This window comes from Zea mays, chromosome 8 (genome assembly GCF_902167145.1).
Source record: "Zea mays cultivar B73 chromosome 8, Zm-B73-REFERENCE-NAM-5.0, whole genome shotgun sequence".
In the NCBI taxonomy this organism is placed as follows: domain Eukaryota; kingdom Viridiplantae; phylum Streptophyta; class Magnoliopsida; order Poales; family Poaceae; genus Zea; species Zea mays.
The window spans coordinates 139,519,263-139,544,871 of NC_050103.1; the positions used below are offsets into that span (position 1 = coordinate 139,519,263).

General features: G+C 49.8%; 2 protein-coding genes and 1 pseudogene across 2 annotated transcripts; all 3 read left to right on the top strand.

The window, feature by feature from the left end:
* The first annotated feature begins 2,126 nt into the window (after nucleotides 1-2,126).
* On the top strand, nucleotides 2,127-2,655 carry LOC118473215 (30S ribosomal protein S9, chloroplastic-like; annotated as a pseudogene).
* A 78-nt stretch (nucleotides 2,656-2,733) lies between these two features.
* LOC118473216 (tubulin alpha-3 chain) lies at nucleotides 2,734-7,294 on the top strand. Its single transcript, XM_035961985.1, has 4 exons — nucleotides 2,734-2,744; nucleotides 3,368-3,582; nucleotides 3,675-3,874; nucleotides 7,025-7,294. Exons 1-4 carry the CDS (start codon nucleotides 2,734-2,736, stop codon nucleotides 7,292-7,294), a joined length of 696 nt encoding a protein of 231 aa, XP_035817878.1.
* Nucleotides 7,295-21,880: 14,586 nt separating this feature from the next.
* On the top strand, nucleotides 21,881-25,260 carry LOC100279994 (Nucleosome assembly protein 1-2). Its single transcript, NM_001152942.1, has 11 exons — nucleotides 21,881-22,017; nucleotides 22,108-22,151; nucleotides 22,289-22,384; nucleotides 23,031-23,123; nucleotides 23,383-23,494; nucleotides 23,613-23,677; nucleotides 23,818-24,002; nucleotides 24,091-24,268; nucleotides 24,358-24,401; nucleotides 24,548-24,719; nucleotides 24,970-25,260. Exons 1-11 carry the CDS (start codon nucleotides 21,954-21,956, stop codon nucleotides 25,036-25,038), a joined length of 1,122 nt encoding a protein of 373 aa, NP_001146414.1. The 5' UTR covers nucleotides 21,881-21,953; the 3' UTR covers nucleotides 25,039-25,260.
* Nucleotides 25,261-25,609: the final 349 nt, after the last annotated feature.

Consider the following 25,609-nt stretch of genomic DNA (forward strand, 5'->3'; position numbering starts at 1 on the left):
AGGATGACGAACTGGTCATTGTTGTCGGTCCTCCTCTGCGTCACCTCTAGCGCCAAGATGACGCCACAGTCCTTGATATAGTAGTCGTCGAACACGCGCGACATACCGAGTACTGATGACTCTTGGCTGGGCTGTAAAACGAAGTGCACCCCGGGCTCATCAGCAAGGTAGTACCCCTGGCTGTTGCACCACCGGATGCGCTACTCCTCTACATACATTGTGTTCAAGGACACGCATACAACGTCAGCAACGGCCATCGTCTCAGCGCACAAGAATTCATGGCCAGTCAGTAGCGACTTACGTGGCAGGTTGGGCTTCAGGTGGACGATGAGCTAGACGATGTGATGGCGTCGTCGTCGAATGCGGTGCCCAAAACAACCCGAGAGTCGCCGACGTTGGCGATGACCATGAGGTCCCTCTGCTTGTCGATGGACAGCGCGGAGCAGCCGCTCTGCACCGGGTCCAAGCGGCGGCTACGCCGGAGCTTGTCGTACATAGCGGCACATGCGGCCACGTAGGACTGTTTCTAGAGGTCGAACTGGCAGTCGCCAAGTTACTTCCTGTCGTCGATGAGCGACCCCAACGCGAGTGCCTCCTGCTAATGGTGTTTGTTCGGGGTTTTCAAGTAAAAAACATGGATTCATGTTTGGCATTGGTTTATAAAAATGACTCACAATTCAGATCCATGGAAAAAATATTATGAAGAATAAATGTCACGCATGCAAAAAAGGAATTTAAGTTGAAAACATTATTCAAACAAAAGAAATTGCATGCAAGGCTCTTCTTTAAATACTACTCCCTCTATCCAAAAATATAATTCAAGAATCTCGGTGATACTTATCTACTACTACGCATTGTGCAAGGGTACCAGGTGGGCTTGGGGAGGGATGTAGTAGATGTGTTTTCTATTGTAGATGTAGATATAAACACACATGTGGTGTAGTGGTAGCTACTGCTAGCATTTACTTGAGAGGTTGTGGGTTCGAATCCCCTTGGGGCCATGTGTATTTTTTTAATTTTAGCTAGGCGTCTGCTGTACGGGGGAATGGGAATGGGCTTTGTGGGGAGGGGGAATGAGAATGATAGTCGATAGATATAGAATGGTGGCAGAACATGGGAATGGATTGTGCGCGGGGAGTAGGGAATCGGAAAGGCAGAACAGAGAATGGCAGAACGTGGAATGGCAGACTACTATTGCAGCCTTAATAAGTAGTATATATATATAGAGTAATATATATATATACTACTCTATAAGCTTGCAGTGTATGCGTCCACAACCATGTTCTGCATCCACGTCCGATTCCCCCCACCCCGCCTCGCCCGCAATCTCCACCGCCGCGCCCACGCCCGCGACATCCACCACCCCGACCTCGCCCCCCGCCTGCGGAAATCTCACCCACGAGATCCCTCCGCCCACCCACCACCATTGACGCCCCGTGATCCCGGTCTGGCGGTCGCGCGCAGGGCTGCGGTCCGCCTTTGACCTGCCCATCGCGGCGGCATCGCTGCAGATCACGCGGGGCGCACTGTGGCCGTGCTGCTGGGGCACGCGCCCCGCCGACCCTGACCGCGCGCTCCACCATCCGCCGTGCAGGAGAAGCATCGATCCGGAGATTAGGGTTCCCCACTCGCCACCGATTACCTCTGTGGCAGCCCCCACCATTCTCGCCCTCGTCCGCCATCCTCGCCCCCACCCGCTCTCCGCCATCCTCGGTGCCCCTTCTCCTGTCAACGTCGTCTCGCAAGGGCCCGTTGTCTCCGCGCAAGGGCCCGTCGTCTCGCAAGGACGCCCCTTCCCCTGCCCTCGTCGTCTCCGCGCCATCCTTGGATCCAGGGTCTGCTCAGGTTGCCTCGCCTCGCAAGGGCCCCATCACGCGCGGTCAGGGAGCATGGTGGGTGGGGAAGACAGGGAGGAGCAGAGGAGGAGGTGAAGCTCAACATTGACAACATGTTCGCGGCGCTCGAGTCCCTCAAGAAGAAGGGCAACAAGGGCGCGGCCATGCCCCCACCCGAGCCCCCGTCCCGTGCCCCTGCCCCTCTCCCACCCGTGTTCTGAGGCCCCTTCCCCATCCTCTACCCTCCCCCACGATTCCATCATTGGTGCTCGCATCCCCGCCGTCCGAAGCATGGCGCTCTCCGTCTCCTCCCTCGCCGTCGCCCTCTCCCACCTCTCCCTCCCATCGACCTCCACCCCCAAGCCTCACCTAGCCCCGCTCCTGCGCCTGCGCTCCACCTACTGCCGCAGGCGAAGCCACCGAAGCCTTCGAGGCGGGCCTGCCCATGGAGGAGGTGATGGCTGTCGAGGAGGAGGTAGAGGAGGATGCCCTGTCGGGAATCGTGCTGCGAAAGTATGTGAAGCATCGACTGCCGGGCAGGTTCGCGGCGCAGCGGATCACCGCCACAGGCCGTCGCAAGACGGCCATCGCCCGCTTCGTTCTCCAGGAGGGCACCAGCAAGGTCTTCATCAACTTCCGCGACGCTAAGGTGCCTATCAATCCGAGAATTGCACGCACTTATTACACCAACGTCGCTTCATTATGTTGTTTGGGTCGCATTGCAATCGATAGTACTATACATGTAAATCTGCAATTGGTTAATACCTTAGAATTTCAGGAGACGATTTAAACCGTTGTGGTCAAAATGCTGCAGTACTAAATGCATGGAAAGCTTTCAGTTAAAAAATAAGTAGCTGGCAAGCTGAACTAAAATTTTAAAGGCAAAGTTTTGCCGACAATGACAATGTGGTTAGTATATTTTTTGTTGTACTTCGAATTTTGGATCATTTTACAAGGATAGTGTATTTACCTTTCAAAGTTTAGATATAAATTATTTATTTATATGACATCCCCGCAGATTGAATTGCGCCCTAAAATTCGTTCAAGTAAACCAAATGGGGTTCCTGTGTACTTATGGGCTTCAAATTTTGGGCTTGACTGAAGGAAGTTGAAGCCGATGTGGCATTTCTTTTTAGCTTGAGGTACTTGTGTTGATAATCATGAACACCCTTTAATAATTTAAGGCACAAGATCTGAAGAATTTAATCTGCTGGGATGTCATCTAATTTATTTATTTTACTGGGATGTTCTGATGAGTGTCAGACCATGGATCTCCCTGGATTCACGAGTTTCATCTGGCCCTCTGTTAAAAGTAGCACCCTTCTCTTTGTTTGCCTGATCTTGTAGTACCATAGAAAATTGTCCTAATGCTGCTCCACCTAATAATAGAAAAATCTTGTTTAGGACCCCAAGGAGGCAGGTTTCGTAGGCTATAAATTCTCTTTAAACGCATATGCCAATGGTTAGTGCCTTATTGTTATTGGAGTTCCTTGCTATCCATTTTTTATAACACTGGTTTGATTGTGATGCAGTGATACCTCAGTTGGCGTCGCACATGATGCCTTCAACACATTCTTCAGCGAGACTGGTTCCGGCAAGCATGTGCCTAGGGCCATCTTCGTCGACCTTGAGCCCACTGTCATCAACGAGGTTCGCACTGGCTCGTACCGCCAGCTCTTCCACCCAGAGCAGCTCATCTCAGGGAAGGAGGACGCAGCTAACAACTTTGCTCGTGGCCACTACACGGGTAATTCACCTTGTGTCTGAATAGATAATAGGAGTTGGTCCTATGCTTCTGCAACTGTGGATATGTTCAATTCTAATTATGGTTCAATGCAGTTGGGATGGTGATTGTCGATCTATGCATGGACCGTGTGCGCAAGCTTGCAGACAACTGCACTGGGCTTCAGGGATTCTTGGTGTTCAATGCTGTTGGTGGTGGTACTGGCTCTGGACTTGGTTCACTGCTGTTGGAGCGCCTTTCAGTTGATTATGGCAGGAAGTCCAAGCTTGGTTTCACCATTTATCCTTCCCCACAGGTATGACCTTATGAAAGAACCTTACATTAGCAAATTTTGGGCTTGACTGAAGGAAGTTGAAGCCGATGTGGCATTTCTTTTTAGCTTGAGGTACTTGTGTTGATTCTTCCCAAGGAATATCAGTAATGTCATCTTTGTATCAAAGGTAAGAAATAATGTCTATTTGTGAACGTACCAATAATATTTTTTTATCAAACCAGCACTATGCCACCCTCTTTTATCAGGCTCTTTTGTTCACTGGATTTATGCTTTCTCTTTTAGCATCAATCATCGTGAAAGAAAAAGTTTTGGCTAATATAAGTAATGTTAGGGCGCAAGATGTGTAGGAGATGATTCGTAGTTTGCTGTGGGGTAGGCTGAAGGCCTTTGGGACTGCTTTTGTCTTCGCCTGGTTATTCTGACATAAAACTTTTTATTTGTTTTTTAAATTTGCTACCGGTTGGATACTTGCAGAGGATCTGTACAGTAAAACATTTGACTTTTGGGGTTGTGCAAACTGTGCATATTTCAAACCCAAACACCTGTCTATCTGTTTTAAGAAAACTGCTATTACCTTTTTGTTTCGGTTAAATGGCAAATGATTGTGGATTCAGATTCATATATTTCTTTACTGTGCGTAGGCCATTTAAGTACGCGTATTTGATTTGAGAGCTAGAGGAGACAAGATCTCGCAGGCTTTGAAATCTATATGCTGGAGGAGCAAGGCCATCCAAGTAGAGGTACTTTTGTTGTGACATTCTTTTATTTTTTCATATGTTAATTTAGACAGTATGCCCTTAATAAGGTGAATGTCAATTTCCTACGTTTGGAGGCATTTTTTTAATTCCTATTTTTGGTACGAGCATGTTACTTAATAAGTGATTATGTGATCTTGTAGTTATGGTCCAAAATTTTATATGGCACAAGGATGTTGTTGTGTTTTGCTTTCTGTCACACCTTGTAATTATGGTCCAAAACATTACTTGAAGATGACTTTGTTAGTTCCTAAGTTCATATAATGTCGTAGATCTTGGTAGCCAATTTCATGTGTGTGTTAGTGCTCTATATTTGGACCTATCATTTACATTTACAGGGTGTGTGTTATTATTGCAAGTGCTCTATAGTGTGCCTTTTGATCTATGTCAGGTTGCTCAACTTTTTTCTGGTTTGGTGAAGGTTTGTTCCTTCAACTTAATGCATCAGTAATGGTTGCATTTTCTGGTAGATAGAACAATACCATTCTGTTCTCCATTCCAATTTTTCACAGAAGGCACTGTATATGATAGCTCATAGCAGTACAGTTTAGAAATCAAATGTTGCCGCCATAATAGGTACCACATGATGTCACTGGTTGTATGATAATTACTTGGTCTTACTGATACTGCTTGTTCTTCAGGCTGGTAAGCAAGCACGACCGGAGAAGTTTGAGATCCCAGCTAAAATCAAGCTGACACTGCAGCCATGGACGTCGAGCTTAAGAGGGTGGTCATCAAGAAGGCATACGAGATGGACCTTGCCCAGTTGTACATCCAGTGACACTACCGCTACAATTTTTCAAGGATATGGGTGTTGCTTAGCTTGTAGCAACCGATAACAACATTTATTTTTGTACTTTGAACTATGTTTGAAAGCTTGTCTTTCTTTTCAGACAGTGGTTGACTGGTAAATCAATTGTAGAAAAAAGATGAAGATTACATAAATAGTTTGCAACAAGAAGCACAAGCAAAAGCTCAAGCATTACACTTTGAAGATGAATTAGCTAGAAAAAGAATGCCGATATTGAAAAGTCGCTTTTTATATCTTCTTTTAGCTACTTCCTATAATGTTTATAATGTTGTTGTGCTGCTTTGAAGCTAGCACACAATTTAATCAAGCATATCCATTTTGGCACACAGATCATGCTCTGCAGAGGCTATAGGATGCTGAACTCGTCAAGATACAAGAGGCATCTTCCCTTAGGAAAGAAGCTAGGCGTGCAACACCCGGCATCTAACTATTCTTTAAATATATACTGAGTACTGACTCGTACAATATAGCTTTTTTACTGTCTTTTTGCAAGCATTTGTTACCTTTTTCATATCACTTACAACCATATTGAATCCTTGATATAAATCTGTATCTTATTATATCTTGACCTGACCCATTTGCTATTATTTTGTCAGTTATCTTAACTGTTGCCATTTCTTTTACTTTGCAGTTGTATGTATAGTTAGGACAATCTAGTGACTATATTTATTGGTTCAAGATTGGATCTCTAGCCTCACAAGATCGGCGACTTGTATGGTAAATTCACTTACAGTTAAGTTACTTTTGGTCAACTGGATTCTGGGGCATGCACTTGTGGCTACTGGCAACTTTCAGACCATTTTTGTAATCTTTTCTATTGAAATTCGTGGCTATTTGAGAGCTTCTCCGTGTTTCACTGATATCTTTCTTATCACCGGTGCTGACGCGTGGCAGTGGAAAAGACACCTAAACAATTCATTTTTGTTTGCGTGGCAATGGGAGATCACACCTAAACAATTCATAGCATTAAGGAATGCATTCGACCCTTACCAACAATAGAGCTGACTAACTTGCGAAAGTTAGCGAGGAACCTTCCATGACATTTTGCTCTAGGTATTGCTTTTGACAGTGTCAATATTACTTTTGACTGTAATAGATTTTACCGGCTGTGTTCCAGAATAATGTGTATAATCTTGCATAAGGTCAGGCCCTGTGTTTCTTAAGAGCAATGGACCGAGTTGTGTTGCTACATTGAACATGAAAATAAAATGTGGTTGTGCATTATGTATTGCATCTCTAGAATTATGTATGAATCATCTACCTCCTGTTTAGATAAGCGTTCTCAATTTTTTAAAATATTTGCCAGATATTCCATTCTAAGCTACTCTTGTAATTTGTTTCATTCAACTATATAGGGAGAACCTAGAGTAAGGAGCGCTCTGCCAATCAATATTTGTCTCGGATGGGAGCACCCTGTTCCTGGCATGATCCCTCGGCAAGAGTTCGGGATACGATAGTATCGTCCCTACCTCGCTCCCCCGAAGCTTATTAGAGCAGCTGACCCCATTTTAGATGCATGGAGAAGTGTTGTCCTGTTTCTTTGAGGGCTTCACATTGTTTTAAAATTTTGATAGCTGGAGGTGTTCCTTTACTTTTTGTACTCAGTGTTGGTCATCATTTTCCTGTTTGGTTGTGTTGCTTCTGCTTGTTATTCTTGCATTGAGCGTGAGCGAGGTCGAGGCATTGTACAAGCTGTTCAAGAAGATCAACAACGCCTTCATCGATGATGGGCTGATTAACAAGGTCATCAATGGGTGTCTGCTGCTACAGGCCAACCACGCTAGGCGATCGCGGAGGCCAACCACGCTTCAGGCGCGATCAGCCGCCGCCATGCAGGGCTTCCCCGGCGGCGCCCCCGATCCGCAGCAACTATAGGCCACCATGCTCGCCATCGAGCAGGCCTGCTCCCTCATCCAGGTCCCATTCCGCAGCCCACACCCTTGTTGACGAGCTTGAATTCCATGTGTTCCGTGCTTTTAGCACTTTGCTCTTGGTACCCCGACATTAGATTCGGAGAACGCGCGTGGATCTGTGCTCGCTGATGTGCCTGGGTTATGCAGATTTTACTGCACTTTGTTATTTGAACCATGGTCGGGGGACTGATTGGGCGTGCTCTGTAGCTCAGTGCTTCTCTATGGATTTGGTGATGGGATCCAGTTTGATGCATGTCAGATGAGGTTTTGCAACTGATTGATTGTTTTGTTGGGTGTTGGGGCAAAGGCAAAGACGCTACCCCTCGTCACCAGCCTTCGTCTTTCTCGCTACACCAACGGAAGCAAAACGACTGGCGAGGTCCACCCTTCGTCTTCTACACTACAAGACGAAGGCCTACGACGACGTCGCCCCATCCCACGCCCTCACCCGACTTGGAGGCCCACGTGGGATTCGGCCCATTGTAACAGGCCCCGCACGGAGAAGTGTGTTACGGGCCCGATTTGTAATGGCTTTTCTGTAATGACAGTCTGTAACCCTCCTTTATGGGAATATTCCGGGGATAGTCTAGGTGCCTGAGGGTACATGCGTCCTTACATCAAGACGTTGGGCACTCAGGCACCTATAAATACCCCCGTACAGTGCCCTTGAGAGGCTGGATTAGAGAGAGCAATTGCCATCTCGAGTTGAAACCTTGTTTATGTTACTTTCACTCCCCCGTTGGATCAACTTGCCCAGGAGAGCAAGTTCCAACATTTGGCGCCCACCGTTCGTGCTAGAAAAAACCACCTGCGATGGCACCCAAGAGAGCTAGCTCGAAGGCAGCCCCAACCGTTGACGAAACAGCGAAGGCAGCGCTGCTGGCCGAGAAAAAGGGCAAGGCCCTTGCAGACACCACCCACCAAGAAGCCTGCGAAGACGATGCACTCAGCAAGAGACAGCGCAATGATCAACCAACACCCGAAGGCACCCTCCGCACCTGCAGCTCCGGAGGACAACCGCAAGCACCCCCAGGCTTCGCTCCACTAGAGGGCGAGGACGCCACAGAGGATGGCGAAGTCATCGGTGTTTCAGCAGAGGAACAGCTACAGCTGCGGGCCTTGCGCATCAAGAATAGTAACCTCCAGAAGCAGAAAGAGATCCTCGAGGCCAAGCGCTAACATGTCTCTGCATAGGCCAAGGTGCGCCATATGATACGAGACGAGGAGCAGAGGGCTTAGGAACTCGAGCAAGAGATTGCGCTCATGCAGCGCGAAGGCCAACATGATCTTCAGCACGATCCGCCCTCCAACAATGCGCGCCAATCGGAGACCTATTCATTCCTTAGCGCGGACCCGTCATCCCACACGCCGCAGCATTCCAAGGCGTCAACTACCTTGATGAGCGGAGTCCCCTAGCCCCGCAACTGCAAGTGTCACCTTAGCCCACCAACTTCAGGGCAGGGGCCTACCCCAAGTACAACGGCAGCACCGACCCAGCACAGTATATCATGAGCTACCAAGTCGCTGTCGCGTCGTCCGGAGGGGACAACGCCACAATGGCCAAGTCCTTCATCATCGCCCTCGAAGGTCCGGCACTAACCTGGTACACCAGGTTGCCCCCGCTGTCCATCGACTCCTGGAGAAGTCTCCGGGACAAATTTCTGCTCAACTTCCAAGGGTACCGCCCAGACACCGACGCCTTGGCTGAACTGTCACTCTGCAAGCAACTGGAGAAAGAAACCCTGCGGGAGTACTATCGCAAGTTCTTGACTCTAAAGTCACAACTGCCTTTGGTCGACGACCAAATTGCCATTCACTACGCCATCAGTGGCCTTCGGGCTAGCGTCCTTTATAGCCACTGCATCAGGGACCCACCCAAGAACCTCCAGGAGCTCTACCAGCTATTTGAAAAATATGCCAGATCCGAGGAGCTCCACCAACGCAAGGTCGAGTCCCAGAGGAAACCCAAGGACCCTCCGCAGTCCAGCCGAACGTGGACAAGACTTTCGCAGTCAGACTCCGGTCGGGACAGCCGCAGTCAGCAGCAGGTGCATACCATTGCCAACCAGCACCCCGCTGGTGAGGCCCCTCGCCGTCAAGATTATCCCCCCCAGGGCCGCGACAATAGCACGCGTGGTCGGGGTCAAGGACGGGCACAGCAGCCGCGCAGATTTTACTGCCTGTTTCACGGCGAAGACTACGCGCACCCGACAAGGGACTGCCCGGAAACGAAGGCCACCAGAGACAAGATGTCCCAGGCACAACCCGCCGACAACCCAAGAGTTGTCGCCCATACATATCAACACCACCTCCCACAACCATACAACCACGGCCCCGCTCAGCATCCACCTAACCACGCATACCAACACCACCAGGAGGTACAAATCGTACCACCTCCGCTCCAGCCTCCGCACTCGCATCAGCCAAACATCCACCACCCAAATCACCCCCAAGCACCAAAGCAAGAAGACTTCGCTGATCAGCCGTATCGTGGAGTCATTCACATGATCACTGGGGGGTCCAGCGTCGACTTCGACACGAAGCGACCGAAGAGGGACCACTAGCGAAGTATCAACCACGTCGCCGTCACCGGCCCAGTCGTGCAAACGAAGTGGTCCCACGTGCCGCTGACCTTCGACGCCAGAGATGTCGACCTGCGCAGCGCACCCCACATGGACGCCATGGTAATCAACTGCAGCGTGGCAGGCTGGGACCTGCACAAAGTCTTAGTTGACAATGGCAGCAAGGCGGACATCATTTTCCTCCACGCCTTCGACCGCATGGGCATCAGCCACAGCCTACTCAAGCCTTCGGACAACCCCTTATATGGCTTCAGCGGCAAGGGCACCTTTCCTGTGGGCAAGATAGAGCTACCCCTGTCCTTCGGTGTAGCACCCAATGCACGAAGTGAGCAGGTCACCTTCGACATCGTCGACATGGTATACCCGTACAACGCCATAATGGGTCGGGGCTCCATCAACAAGTTTGAAGCAGCCATTCACGGACTTTACTTGTGCATGAAAATCCTGGGTCCGCAAGGCATGATCACAGTCTATGGCAACCAGCAGACCGCGCGCAACATTGAAAGAGACTTCGTTCCAGGGCAAAGGAACGTACACTGCCTTACGACGCAGCGCAAAGTCCCTAAGGCTGCCCACCCAACCGCCAACGAGCATGCAAAGGCACAGCTGCAGAGCAACGATGGAACGAAGACAGTTCCCCTTGAACAGGCAACGCCCAAGCAAACGGTCATCATAAGCGAAGACCTTACTTCGTATGACGAGGAGAGACTCATCTCCTGTTTTTCCAAAAACAAGGACGTCTTCGCCTGGTCCGCCCTCGACCTGGTCGGCGTCATTCACACTATCATCGAGCACAGCCTGGGCATCGACCCTTCGGTGCGGCCGAAGAAGCAGAGACTGCGCAAAATGTCTGATGAAAAAACAGAAGTCGCCAAAGCCGAGGTACACCGCCTGCTTGAGGCCAATTTCATCGAACCAGTTGCCTACCCTACGTGGCTCGCTAACATAGTCATGGTGCAAAAAAAGAGTGGCAAGTGGCGGATGTGCATTGATTTCACCAGTCTCAACAAGGCCTGCCCCAAGGATAATTTCCCGCTGCCTCAGATCGACAAGATCGTCGATAGTGCGGCCGGATGCGAAGTCATGTCACTCCTTGACTGCTTCTCTGGCTATCACCAAATATATATGAAGGAGGAAGACAAGGCCAGTACCAATTTCATCACACCCTTCGGCACGTATTGCTTCGTCAGAATGCCGGAGGGACTAAAGAACGCTGGGTCCACCTTCTCTCGCCTCACCAAGACAGTGCTCGAGAGCCAAGTCGGCCGGAACATATTCACGTACGTGGACGACATTGTCGTCGCCAACAAAAACAAAGAGGACCATTTGGCCGACCTCGCAGAAACATTCGCGAACATGCGGGACGCACGACTTCGCTTAAACCCCGAGAAGTGTGTCTTCGGCGTTCGCCAGGGGAAGATACTGGGCTACCTGGTGTCGCACCGCGGGATCGAAGCCAACCCGACCAAGATCCAGGCTATCATCAACATGACGCCTCCACAGTCAGCCAGAGACGTCCAACGTCTGACAGGAAGATTGGCCGCCCTCAACAGATTCATTTCCAAGTCCGCAGAGCGAAGCCTACCTTTCCTCAAAACGCTACGCGGCGCAAAAGACTTTGCATGGGGACCAGAGCAAGCGGCGGCCTTCGCATCACTAAAGCAGCACCTGTCAGAGTTGGCAATCCTTACCAGCCCCAACCCCTCGCTACCCCTGTTGCTCTACGTCGCAGCTTCGCCACACGCAGTCAGCGCAGCATTGGTCCAAGAGCAGGCCAGAGAGGGCGCAACTCGGCAGTGTCCAGTTTATTACGTCTCCGAAGTCCTCACGACTTCCAAATGCAACATGACGGAGTTGGAGAAAATTGCCTACGCAGTCGTTATGGCATCGCGCAAGTTGCGCCACTATTTTGAAGCATTCAAGGTACGGGTCACCTCGGACAGGGGACTTGGCGAATTATTCAGAAATCCGGAGGCGTCTGTCCGGATCGCCAAATGGGGCAGCCGAGCTCTCCGGTTACCATATTACCTTCGAGCCCAGGACGGCCATCAAGTCACAAGTCCTGGCAGACTTCATCGTTGACTGGACAGGGCCAATAACGCAGTCGGACGCGCCTGCAGAGAAGGTGTGGACCATCCATTGCGACGGCGCATGGTGCCATGTGGGGGCAGGCACAGCTGCAGTCATCACATCACCCACAGGGGTCAAGCATAGATACGCAGCGTGCCTCAGCTTTGCTTTGGAGTCCGACATATGCACCAACAATGTAGCAGAGTACAAAGCTGTCATCCTCGGCCTTCGCAAGCTACGGGCACTCGGTGTCACTACATGCATAATCAAAACAGACTCCAAAGTAGTTACCGGCCAGCTCGAAAAAGATTACGTAGCAAAAGACCCCGCACTCATGCAGTATCTCACGACTGTCCGCAGTCTTGAGAGACAATTTAAGGGCTTTACCTTGCAGCATGTGGACCGAGCCAAGAACGAGGAGGCCGATGCATTGGCCAAAGCAGCAGCCAGAGGCGAGGCCTTGCCCTCCGATGTGTTCTACCATGTCATCGGCACGCCAGCCGTCCGCAGCCCAGAGGGCCTACAAATAACCAACGACACCGAAGGCCACCTCATAGTCAACCTCATCATGACCGAAGACTGGCGAGCACCAATCACCCTGTTTCTGTAGGGATATTACCATCCAAGTGACATCAACGAGGCCAAGCGCCTCAAGCACTGAAGCCAAGACTTCGCACTCATTGAGGGTCAGCTTTACAAGAAGGGGGTCAGCCAACCCATGCTTAAATGCGTCACCGAGACAGAAGGCGTCCAAATCTTGCGCGAAGTCCACAGCGAAACTTGCAGCTCTCACGCGGGGCCTAGGGCCCTCGCTGCCAAGGTGATCCGTCAAGGCTTCTACTGGCCCGCTATGATCTGCGCCGCGAATCAAGTCACAAGGTCGTGTGAAGCCTGCCATAAGTTTTCCCCCCGTTCGGGCAACCCTTCACAATTCACAAAGCTGATCGCCCACACGTGGCCCCTTCAGCGCTGGGGCCTGGACATTGTCGGACCACTACCCACGACCCAAGGGAACCTCAAGTTCACCCTCGTCGCCGTCGAGTATTTTACCAAGTGGATCGAGGCAAGGGCAGTATCCACAATAACATCGAAGTCTGCCCAGAAATTCTTCTGGCAAAACATTGTTTGCCGATTCGGAGTCCCGTCCGAGCTCACAGTTGACAACGGCAAACAATTTGACAGCCAGGACTTCAAGGACTTCTGCTTCTCCATTGGCACCAAGCTTGCCTTCGCCTCAGTATATCACCCACAATCTAACGGCGTCGTGGAGCGCGCCAACGGCAAAATTTTCACGGCCATCAAGAAAATGCTTCTCGACGACAAGAAGGGTAAATGGGCCGACCTGCTACCTGAAGCAGTCTGGATGCTGAACATGACCGAGTGTCGGGCGACTGGGTTCACTCCCTTCCGCCTGCTATATGGATCGGAGGCCATGACCCCACAGGAAATAAAACATGGGTCACCGCGGATAAGCACTTCAGCCGTCCCCGACGTAGACGAACCAACTTCCAAGGACCTCATCGACGGAGACCGTGTTTTCGCCCTGCAGGCCCTCAATAAATACCAAGCTCAAACAAAAGCATGGCGCGACCACACAATCGTCCAAAGAGAATTCAATGAAGGGGACCTCGTACTCATCCGGATAACTCAGACAGAGTCACGGGGCAAGCTGGAGCCAAAGTGGGAGGGTCCCTTCATCGTCAAGACGAAGGCGTCCCCCAGCGCGTATAGGCTAACAACGCCATCCGGCGAAGACCTAGAGCATTCCTGGAATATTGATAATCTCCGTAAATTTTTTGTTTGAATCCTCAGGGCTAACACGCCCTTGTAATTCACCAAACAGTATCATTCCGGCCCGCTCTCTTTTCCTCCCGAGGGGTGAGGTTTTTAATGAGGCGGAGCCATGTAATATACATGCAAAAATCCCCCGCAAAAATTAAGACAATGTCGAAAAAGACCGCATCGACGGACTTCGGCATTCGACCACATCAAAGTCACCGCGAGGGGCAGCGCTGGCCACCCTCGCGTGCGACACTCCACGCAAAAGTCGCCTAAGGGTGCAGCCGGACTAGCATAATAAGTGTGCAAAATCGAAGTCTTTTCCAAAAGACTCTCCGTGCAAAAGTCGCCTAAGGGTGCAGCCGGACTAGCACAATAAGTGCGCAAAATCGAAGACTTTTCCAAAAGACTCTTCGTGCAAAAGTCTCCTACGGGTGCAGCCGGACTAGCACAATAAGTGCACAAAATCGAAGTCTTTTCCAAAAGACTCTCAGTGCAAAAGTCGCCTAAGGGTGCAGCCGGACTAGCACAATAAGTGCACAAAACCACTCTCCGTGCAAAAGTCGCCTAAGGGTGCAGCCGGACTAGCACAATAAGTGTGCAACCTCGAAGTCTTTTCCAAAAGACTCTCCGTGCAAAAGTCGCCTAAGGGTGCAGCCGGAATAATAGGCACGAAAAATCGAAGTCTTTTCCAAAAGACTCCACGCAAAAGTCGCCTACGGGCGCAGCCGGAATAATAGGCGCGCAAAATCGAAGTCTTTTTCAAAAGTCTCCGCGCAAAAGTCGCCTACGGGTGCAGCCGGAATAATAGGTACGCAAAATCAAAGTCTTTTCCAAAAGACTCCGTACAGAAGTCGCCTACGGGAGCGGCCTGATCAACGAAAGCGCACAGCTTCATCACACAAAATTATGGTTACATACACACAACGAGGGCATCACATATTACACTGGCTCAACCTTCGGGATGATACCCATCTCCCTGTAGTTGAACAGCATTATCATCAGTTCCTCACCCTCAAACAGATTTCGCAGCTCCCCCTCACCTACACTCACCCCAATCGGCGAGGACAACAATTCTCGCTTACCAGTCCCATCCACGCGAAGACGACCTCTCTCCACCTCGCTACGATAACGCCTACCACTTCGCGACAATTCACTCACTCTCCGCTTCACCACCGCCCTCTGCCGCCTATACCCAGTACTCGCACCCGGGAGTTCCTCGGAACCCTCCGCGCGCGGCGAAGGCTCTGCTGCAGCCACATCCAATGCCGCAAAATAATCCAAATCCTCATCTGAAAACTCCTCTGTCCATGCAATCGAACTCCCAGAATCATCAGACTCAAAACACTTAGACACAGAGCCAAACGAATCATCATCAGCAGCCACGGTCGAAGCCGCCACAAAAATATCATTATCAGTAGCGGTTGCGTGCGTAGGCCCAGACCTAAGAACCTGCGCTGCAACCGAGGTTCAGTATCACACAAACAAAATTTACACACTCCTCAACACCTATTCAGCCACCTGCGAAGGCCCGACCACGGCTGTGGGGTCTTCGGCTGCCGGATCGGCTGCCGGCTCGGCCACCACCTTCGGGGCGGCTTCGCCCATCGGCGCAGGGGCCGGTGCGGGGTCTTCGCCGGCAGCAGTGGGCTCAGGGATCGTCGAGGTGCCTTCACCGGCATCCGACGGCGGCACCGGACCGACCTCCGCGGCCTCGGGCAGCGCGCCGTCAAGACCAACAAGGTCCTCGATGTCTTCGGCATGTGCCATCTGCAGCAACAACACACTCATTTAGTGAAACCACACATACCCACACTTACAACCACACAAAAAACTGCCTTTACCTGCTCTATCGCCCGGTCGGACCGATCCCTGACAGCCTCTCGGTCGTGCGGACCCCACATCCTATCAAAAAGTGCCCCCGCTGACTGCTTCACCATAGGGTCTTCGACCTTGAAGATTTCACGTTCAAAGTTTTCGTCCGCTTGGTCGAAGACCTCGTAATGCCTGCACCCCTCGCGGGACAAAGCATTCATAGCCCCCTCGCAGGTGACGAGGGAGGCGAAGGACATGAAGCCTGTCACAATGGTCGAGAGCACCAGCAGCTCCTCCTGCAACCATTCGAGAAGGCGAAGGCCCGCTTCTTGGCCAGGCACCTCGAAGTCAGCAGTCCGCGCACCCAGCTCGCGGTACGCGTCCACAACCTGCGCGTGCGTCCGCTCGACCTCCGCGCGCGTCGAGGACTCAGCCTTGTCCACGCGGCCACACAGGGCGTTGAACCTCGCCTCCAGCTCCTCGGCGCGTTGGCGAGCGAGACTGCCCTCCGCCCGTGCCACTTTAGCTTTGGCCTGCGCAGCCTGCGCATCAGCGATGGCCTTGTTCGCCTCCCTCCTCTCCTCCGCCAGCTGGCGCTGAAGATCCGTCTTCTTGGCCTCCATGGCGGCCACCTTCTCCGTCAGCCTGTGGTTCTTTCTTTCCGCAGCCGACTTCTCCCGCACAGCATCCGCATGCTGTGCCCGGAGACGTTCGACCTCGGCAGCAACGTCCGCAGTCAGGGCACCCAACGCGACGAGATCGGCGAAGTCGGCCGCCTGACAAATAAACCCATGAGACTCGAACCCTCATAAAGACAACAAATATCAAAGTCCAACACAACTTACTTGCTTCAGCTGCTGTGACAGCTGCTACAACGCTTCCCTCAGTCGCTGAGACATGGAGCCCGCCACGTCCTTAGCGACAGCGACCGATAGAATCTCGCCGCTCGCGTAGAAAGTGGCCCACGGGTCCCGTGCAACACCCTTCGCCCCCACCATCGCCGTTGGCGAAGTGGTCACCACCGGAGGCGGGACAACAACCAGTTGCCCCTCGCTCGAACCTGCACCATGACACTGGTTAAAGACTTCGTCGAGCAACAAAAAAAGCACAAGAAGGTCTTAACTTACCAACAAGATAATTGTCGACACTTATGTCTGTGCCGAAGTTGGCAATACGTCGTGCCGGCAAAAGCGGCCTTCGCCCTTTCACGACCCCGCCCGGGGGTGGCTTGCTCCTGCCAGAGGCGGCAGCCTTTGTACTCGCCGACGCCTTGTCGAGCCCGGGGGAAGCCGGTTTCGCAGCCGGCACCGGCTTGCTACCGCCAGAGGCAGCAACCTTCGTGCTCCCCCGCGCCTTTTTCGCCTCGCGCATTGGATCCACGATCCTGACGACCGCCTGGCGCTTCTGCGCAGCGTCTTGACGGTCCCTCTCCATCACTGCCGATACAACAGCAGCAATATTCCGCCCGTAAGGAAAAACCTTCAAGTCGCGAGCCATGCGGGACGTAAAGAAGTCTTCGCTAGACGCGTGGGGGATCGGAACATTCTTGGGCCATCGACCCCCGGTAACCTCCAGCATTCGCGCCGAAGACTCCCGGAGCTCGGGCGAAGATATCCTTCCCCCGAGGGCTGCGCACGTCCCCATCAAATCCATAGCAAAACTTCCAGAGACCCCCACCCCCACTGCAATACCTAATTTTCTCTTCTTAGTGGCCGGGGCAGCCTCCTGCGAAGGCCCTTCCTCGGTCACGTCCACCGGTTTCTTCCCGCGGCGGTAGGCAGCGTCCTCCCCGGGATAACCACCGTATGGCAAGCAATTCAATTCGAAGACCCAATTCAATCTAACATTGGACCCACGGATATCCCAGCTCCACAGACCCTCTGTCCTCGGCACATAGCGCCCCACGATCCTCGCCACCCCGTCTTCCGCTTCACACACGAATGTGGCGGGATCCCGGCCATGCAGCTCCAAAGCGAAGGCTGGACTTCGCACCCGCTGCCCGCCCAGGGAGGGCATCTCGCGAGGGCATACTTTGCCCAACGCCCAGCCATGTGCCAAGGGCCATACCCGATAAATTCCTCAACTAAATCGCGCTCGCTACTCATGCGGGTCGCGCACTGAAGGGCTCCTTCGTCTTCATTATCCTCTGCCACCTCAAATTGCGGGTACGCCACATAATAATGGGAGCACATCATGGCCACGGGGAGCCCTGGGTGGTTTTCGACTTCGCCTTTGGAAACATAAAACCAGAAATCCCACCAGTTGCCCCACTTATTGCGGGCACAGGGAACTAACTTCACGACTTCGATTGAAGTCTTTCCGGTCCTCGGAGTAAACGTGCACGATCCGAACTGTGCAATATTATGTCCAATTTTCCTTTTCTGCCAATGCAAACAGTAATGTTTGGCGAAGACCTCCACAGAAGGCTGACCACCATACGAGGTCACCGCCCAGACATACTTCGCCAGGGCCACCACGGCATTCGGAGTCAGCTGGTGGACCTGGACCTCAAATCTCTGCAGGACCTCCGCCACAAAGCGATGTGCAGGCAGACGAAGGCCAGCGGTGAAAAACGCCTCAAAAACGACCAACTCGCCCTCGGGCTTGGGAACCTCCTCCGCCCCCCGGGACACGCCCCACTCCGCTGCCAAAATATCCAAGTTGTTGCATGTCCTGCACGCGGACCAAGGAAATCCGCGAAACGCCAAACTCCACTGTATCACCCAGACGTAGTTCCTTCGCCGCCACGTTGCTCAAGGTATCCTCGGACGATGCGTCGGCCGTCGGCGTATTTGCAGCAGACGAGGAAGAAGACGACATGGCTACGTACCGTCGGCGGCGGCGAGCGGTCTGCTTGACGCGGGCCAGATCTCCGACGAGTGGGAGCAAGGAGGGTAGGCGAGCGGGCGAACGGTTTCAAAAGGAGGCTAGGGTTTTGCGGCTCGCAGAAAGAGAGCCTAACCCGCGCCGCCCCACCCCTTTTTATACACAGGACGCGACGCTTCAGGAAACCCGTAGTCCTACAGTACCGCGTCCGTCAACGGTCACATCAAAACCCCCCGCGGCACCACTTCGAGCGAGGGCAGCGTCTCCACCATCTAGCGACGTCTTTGGCACCAGATGACTTAGTCGAACTGGTCCCTCGGAGGGCAAATGTTGGGGCGAAGGCGAAGACGCTACCCCTCGTCACCAGCCTTCGTCTTTCTCGCTGCACCAACGGAAGCAAAACGACTGGCGAGGTCCACCCTTCGTCTTCTACACTACAAGACGAAGGCCTACGGCGACGTTGCCCCGTCCCACGCCCTCCCCTGACTTGGAGGCCCACGTGGGATTCGACCCATTGTAACAGGCCCCGCACGGAGAAGTGTGTTACGGGCCCGATTTGTAATGGCTTTTCTGTAATGACAGTCTGTAACCCTCCTTTATGGGAATATTCCGGGGATAGTCTAGGTGCCTGAGGGTACATGTGTCCTTACATCAAGACGTTGGGCACTCAGGCACCTATAAATACCCCCGTACAGTGCCCTTGAGAGGCTGGATTAGAGAGAGCAATTGCCATCTCGAGTTGAAACCTTATTTACGTTACTTTCACTCCCCAGTTGGATCAACTTGCCCAGGAGAGCAAGTTCCAACATTGGGCATTTGAACATTTAAATGGCTTGCTTAATTTGTTTATTTTGGGCACGTTAATTGATTGCTTAGGAGTGAGATGCAGGTACTTCAATGAGTTCTGACACATTTTATGTTAGTGCCTTAATAACTTCTAACACATTTGAAAGTTGGCTATGAATTATGTAAATGTCGGTTAGTTAAAAGTTATTTGTCTTGACATTGTGTTTCTCAAGCATGTAATCTCTATGCTATGGGGTAGTACTGGTTCTATAGTGTTGCTTTACTGATATTTTGTGAGTTGTGACACATTTATTCATTGGATAACCTGAAGCTCCTCATTTCAGACTGGGAATCTGTACGATGTCACTTCACCACGTTTGCTCTCTCCGGTTTTGTCCGTGCTCAGGTGATAGTCCAGGATGTGATGCCTACATGCAACTTTCTACTGCAATTCCGTGTTTATTGAGTTCACATTGTTGGCACCTGACACAGTGAATGACTGAATGGATTTGGAAAGAATTTATTATGTGTGGCTAAATTGACTTTCAGGAAGTCCAAAGTTATGATCTTTATGTGTCGCTAGGTTGACCACCATCCACTGTTAACTAACACATTTTCTTGCTATGGTTTTATGTCTTTATTGCTGTTAGTCAAGTGAATTTTTACATGTTGCTTCTGCTGTGTCATGGATTCTTCTGCTTGGTTATGGTTCTGATTGCGTATTTTTTGTTGTGCCTAGGGTGATGTTGACAGCTCGTTGGACAGGATGTGGCAGAAGAAGAAGGCTGAGATCAACCAGTAGGTCTTGCACGTAGTTCCACCAGGAATGGACTCTTGAGGGATACTGCTTTAGCTATGTTTTATCTCATGTATCCGTACCGTCCAGATGCAAGTGTTGTGCTTTCACTTGGTACCTTAATTCTGAAGACTCAATATTGTTTCTTGGGTTCCATCTGAGTTCGTTGTGTTTTCACAAATCTTTCCAAACAAAGCTAAAAAATGTGATAGTTTTGGATTTGACTTTGCTACTGAAGTCTGGGGTATGATTCCAATGTTTGGCTGGATGACTAGGTTTTAGTTTGTATGGCTTTGCTCGTCATTTCTTACTTGTTCTTCTCACATATTTGTTCGCTTAGAATTTACTTCAAACTCACGTCCTTTTGGCGTGGGATTGGTGAGAGCGAGTTTTATACCCGAGCACGACGGACGTCCTCGCGGTAATGGACGGACTATGCAGTTTTATAGGATCGTGAAGATGCATTTTTAGTAAGCATGCACTTTTATTTGAATAAGCAACATTGATTTGGTGGTTAAATCAACAGCCCAGTGTTTTTGCACCCATGATTTGGTCGCTAAATCAACAGCCTAGTGTTTCTGCACCATTGATTTGGTGGCTAAATCAATGGTTGTGATTGCATCTTGGAAAGCATAAAAACAAAAATGCTAGACTCCTGCTGTTGTGAGAGGAAGATGAGAGCAGAATACTTTCCAACTTATGGTGTATGGATCGTGATGACTATGTCAAACCGGGTGACTTATAAAAATGACCTAGAATTTTAAAATAAATATATTTTATAGGATTTAGGGCACGATAAATTATTTTGCTCTAACATTAAGGTCAAAATCTAGATTATACGACATCCAACTACGATGTAAATTTTGGAGTATGCTCTGAAGAAAATTTTGGAGTATGCATACACTGGTTTGGTCACTGTAGATGATGCCATTGTTAAGCCTGTGAAAACACTTGCAAAGTATTGCCACTTGAGATCGCTGCACTTGATGCTTCAGAAAGAGCAACCTAGATGGCACTCGTGTCCCATATATGATCTTACTATAGCACTCGAACCAGCTAAACATTCGTTCTCATGAGTACACTTTCAACTGTAAACTTTCTCGTCCTGTGATGTAATCCTTTAACAGGCTCCGTCTGTTGGGCTCCCACGCGCACCTTCTCGACCGCGCGCCATCGTCGCCAAGGCCGCCACCCCCGTGACCGCACGTCGCCACTCCACCGTCGTCCCCCAGACCTTGCTCCCTCCGCGAGACTACCCGGCCCTTCTCCTCGAGCGCCTCACAGACAGGCGGTCTTATTTCGCGACGCTGATGCGCTCGACCGCGATCCAAGTTTCACCTCAACATCATCTCAGACGGGTCGCGGACGTCGTCCTCCATCTTAACAGTATAACACACATTTGTACATACGTTATCTATACTACTATATGTTTCCATTGTAACGCACGAGCACTCGCCTAGTATACAATATGTCTCTAATGCTGAAATATTATTTTGCGTCCACAGGTGAGGATAGCCTAATAATCAATTCGTTGAGTACTTAAGTGCAAAACTACAACGAAACATTTATTTTTATTTTTTTCCCAAAAAGTTGCGGATGCTTTCAACTAAAAAATTTGAATTGTGACCTTTTATACCGCGCGGACCGTGACAGCGTGCAGGCAGCATATTGCAGCATCTCGCTGGCCTACAGGTGGGCCCAAAGGTACCTCTCTCTCCCGCTCTTCCCCGCTTGCGACTGGCGGAGTCCAAACTCCAAACCAAACCGGCGCTTCTCCCACGTCTTCTCGAGTTCCCACGCGCCCGCCTGCTATAAATCGCATCCCTCAATCCCCACTCTTTATCCCCTCCTCAGCCATCGCCTCCCTCTCCCCTCAACCCAGCGCCCCCCTCCCGCCGCCGCTAGGGTTTCTCCTCCCTCCCCGCCCACCCCTAAATCATTTCCGAAGCTTCCAGTGCGCCGCAGCCATGAGCGACGGCAAGGACTCCCTCGACCTCTCCGCCCTCGGCGCTGCCATCCCCAACTCGGCCGGTTCGTTGCTTCGCTTCGCTTTTGGATTTCTATTGCCGTTGCTTGGGCGTGGTGTCCTTGTCTGATTGGTTTGCGGCTGTTCCCATGCAGAGCTCAGCGCGGAGGACAAGGCTAACCTTGTGGCGTCGATCAAGGTGAGTTTTATATTGCATTACCGGGCCGCGGTTCTCTGTTTTTTGCTGCAGTTTTGGCGGGCCTGTCGTTGGGTTGGGCGGTTTGGGGATTTTATAGCGAGCCTATGCTGAATCAGTGTTTTTTTGCCCTTGTTTAGAACACGCTCGAGGGATTGGCGTCGCGGCATACCGACGTGCTCGAGAGCCTCGAGCCCAAGGTCAGGAAGCGCGTCGAGAAGCTCAGGGAGATCCAGGTATAAAGTTGCGCTTACACTTGTGCAAGTACCCTGCGGATGTGGCATGCTTCGGTAGGGAGCTTTGTGTGGTCCTGTATTATTGTTTGTCTAATAAAGGATGCATTATGTGGTTGTGTAGATACTTGTCACAGTGGTATGGGTGGTGCACACTAGCACCGGAAATTCCAACGCTAATAGGATCTAGGACACTGTTAGATACTATTATCAGTGGAGATTCTGGAGAAGTGCCAGCTATTGTGAATGGTTGTGTCACGCATTGGATGCTTTTTATGATGCCTAGTTGCGAGCTCTAGATTTATTTTTGACTGTAGTTTGCCCTTGGTTCTTGACTCAAGGTGTATTGGGATTTTGTTAGAATATTTTGGAAATGACATGATACTGAATTACTGATACATATTATCTTTATAAATCTAACCATGTGAAAACCTTAGTTTAGTCTGGACAGAAGCTTCGTTATTATACACGTGCCTAGACTGGGTTTACTTTGTGCAATATATTTCTGCCTTACTGCCATGTGGATCTATCGCCGAATGGTTTGCCACTTGGTTCTGTATTATGTAACATAGTAATCACTTGGGCAATTTGAATTGATTCTCTAGATTCAATTGCAGTTAGTTCATTACCATTGTGTACTGTCTTCTAGGGCGAACACGACGAACTTGAGGCAAAATTTTTCGAGGAGAGAGCTGCTCTAGAAGCTAAGTATCAGAAGTTGTATGAACCACTTTACTCAAAGGTAAGCCTGTTCTCTTGATACAATGATGCCTCTGCATTTGTTGTGTTCTTTTTTGTACTATTGCTATATATTTTTTTCAGCTTCTGAACTGTTCTTAGAATTCATGTCCCCCATAGCAATAGACACTAGGTTAACATGTACACAATAGAAATGGTTAGTATTCCGATGCTCCATAAAGTACAGGCATCCCTTCACTATTTCTGCATCCTATTTGATGCCATGAGCCATCTGATTGTTTTATTGAACCTGACATTGACAGCGTTACGAAATTGTCAATGGTGTGGTCGAGGTTGAGGGTATCACAGTAGAAAGTGCAGCTGAAACCCCTGCGGAGCAAAAGACTGGAGATGAGACCTCTGCTGATCAAAAAGGTGAACATAGTTTGAGATCTCTTGTTTCTATTGGATAATGAAACTCTGTTAAAGAAGATTAGAAGAAACATATCCTCTCAACTTTTTTTTGAACTTCAATCATAATGCTTCTCTGCAGAAGAAAAAGGTGTACCAGCTTTCTGGCTTAATGCAATGAAGAATCATGAAATTCTAGCTGAGGAGGTGAAGTCTTGCATCTTTTTACAGTTATTTTTTTTTGTCATGAGAACCATCAATACTTTGTGTTCCAATATGTTGTAATGCATTTTTACACAAACCAGTCTTTTACTGGCTGTAAATAATTTTGGCACTTCAATTTTCAGATCCAGGAGAGGGACGAGGAAGCTCTCAAGTACCTCAAGAACATCACGTGGTATAGGATCAGCGAGCCGAAGGGCTTTAAGCTTGAATTTCAATTTGGTACAAATCCGTTCTTCAAGAATTCAGTGCTTACAAAAACATATCACATGATTGATGAGGATGAACCAATTTTGGAGAAAGCCATTGGGTAATTATTAATATTTTCCTCACGTGCAGTTCAGTTTTCTTTTGGATGAATAGAAAGTTTTAGTAATACATGTGTTTACCAATTTCAGTACTGAAATTGAATGGTACCCTGGGAAGTGCTTGACACAAAAGGTGCTAAAAAAGAAGCCACGGAAGGGTTCAAAGAACACTAAACCTATCACAAAAACTGAAGATTGTGAGAGCTTCTTCAACTTCTTCAGTCCACCTCAAGTCCCTGATGATGATGAGGAAATTGATGAGGATATAGTAAGTTTATCTTATATGTACCTGCTTTTATGGTTAAACATGCATACACGAACATCATTGAACTTGATTTGGTTTTCCCTTTTCAATAGGCTGAACAGTTGCAGAACGAAATGGAACAAGATTATGATATTGGGTATGTTGTTACGTGTTATGTATTATAGTGGTTGCCGTCTTGTTACAGATTATGTTTTTGTGATCAGGGGATTTGATCAATCTGTTGATGCACCAAGATTAAGAGTTTGTTTATTACTTCTAAACTATCCTTTCTGTATCTGCCAGATCTACCATCAGAGACAAGATTATCCCACATGCTGTCTCGTGGTTCACTGGAGAGGCTGCTCAAGATGAGGAGTTTGAAGTTATGGATGGTGAGGATGACGATGATGAAGACAATGATGATGAAGACGAAGATGACGAGGATGATGATGATGATGATGATTACGATTCAAAGGTATGGGAACCTTTTTTTGTCTCTCTAAGGGCTTGTTCGGTTAGCTCTTAATCCATGTGGATTGAGTGGGATTGGGTGTGTTTAAATCCCAAGCAAGTCAAACTTCTTTTTAATTTTTTCCAATCCCATCCAATCCATGTGTAATTGGAATAACCAAACAAGGCCTAATGGGGAATATCACTTCACCCTTTCCAGCTTCTGAGTTCTGAGTATGTTTTGCCATTTTATTTTCCTTTTTTCTTTGGAACAGAAGACCAAGGGAACTGCCGGAGGGGAAGGGCAGCAGGGCGAACGACCTGCAGAGTGCAAGCAGCAGTGAGGTGCTGCACAATGAATGTTGGCAGGCATTGTTTGTGGAGCAATTAGTTTGGTTCTGCTTGATGCTCAAGGTCATTGAGTTGGTTTGTGGAACCTTCGAGGGGGCGCTTGTTGGTTTTATGGAATTGGTTGGGGAATTTTTCTGGGACATGGCGTTATATCATTATATGTGGGTAGTTTCTTCACTTTCTGTATTGGGTTTCAGATATTATATGTGTTCTTATGCTTGGAGTGAAGATGGTTGCCACTCTGGTATGTCTTATTGTGCATACCACTGGCATAGTGTGCTGTCTGTACTTTCATCAAGCGTGCCGTGCCGCTGAGAAATTTTGCTCTAGGGGAAAGGCTAGCCTTTTGCCTGAAAATGTTTTGCGAATTGCATCTTGCATACGGGTCTTGAATTTTGTCTGTTGTTTTACAATCAGGAGATATGCTGCCCAGTGAGCGCGCTAGGCCTCATGGGGGTAACTGCGTGAAGATTTTATTTTTGTACCGCTCTAGCGTTCCAGACTCCATTTCAGAAGTTCCGGAATTCATCTTGGTCTTTAGAAATAAAGAAAGCAGATTTGTGA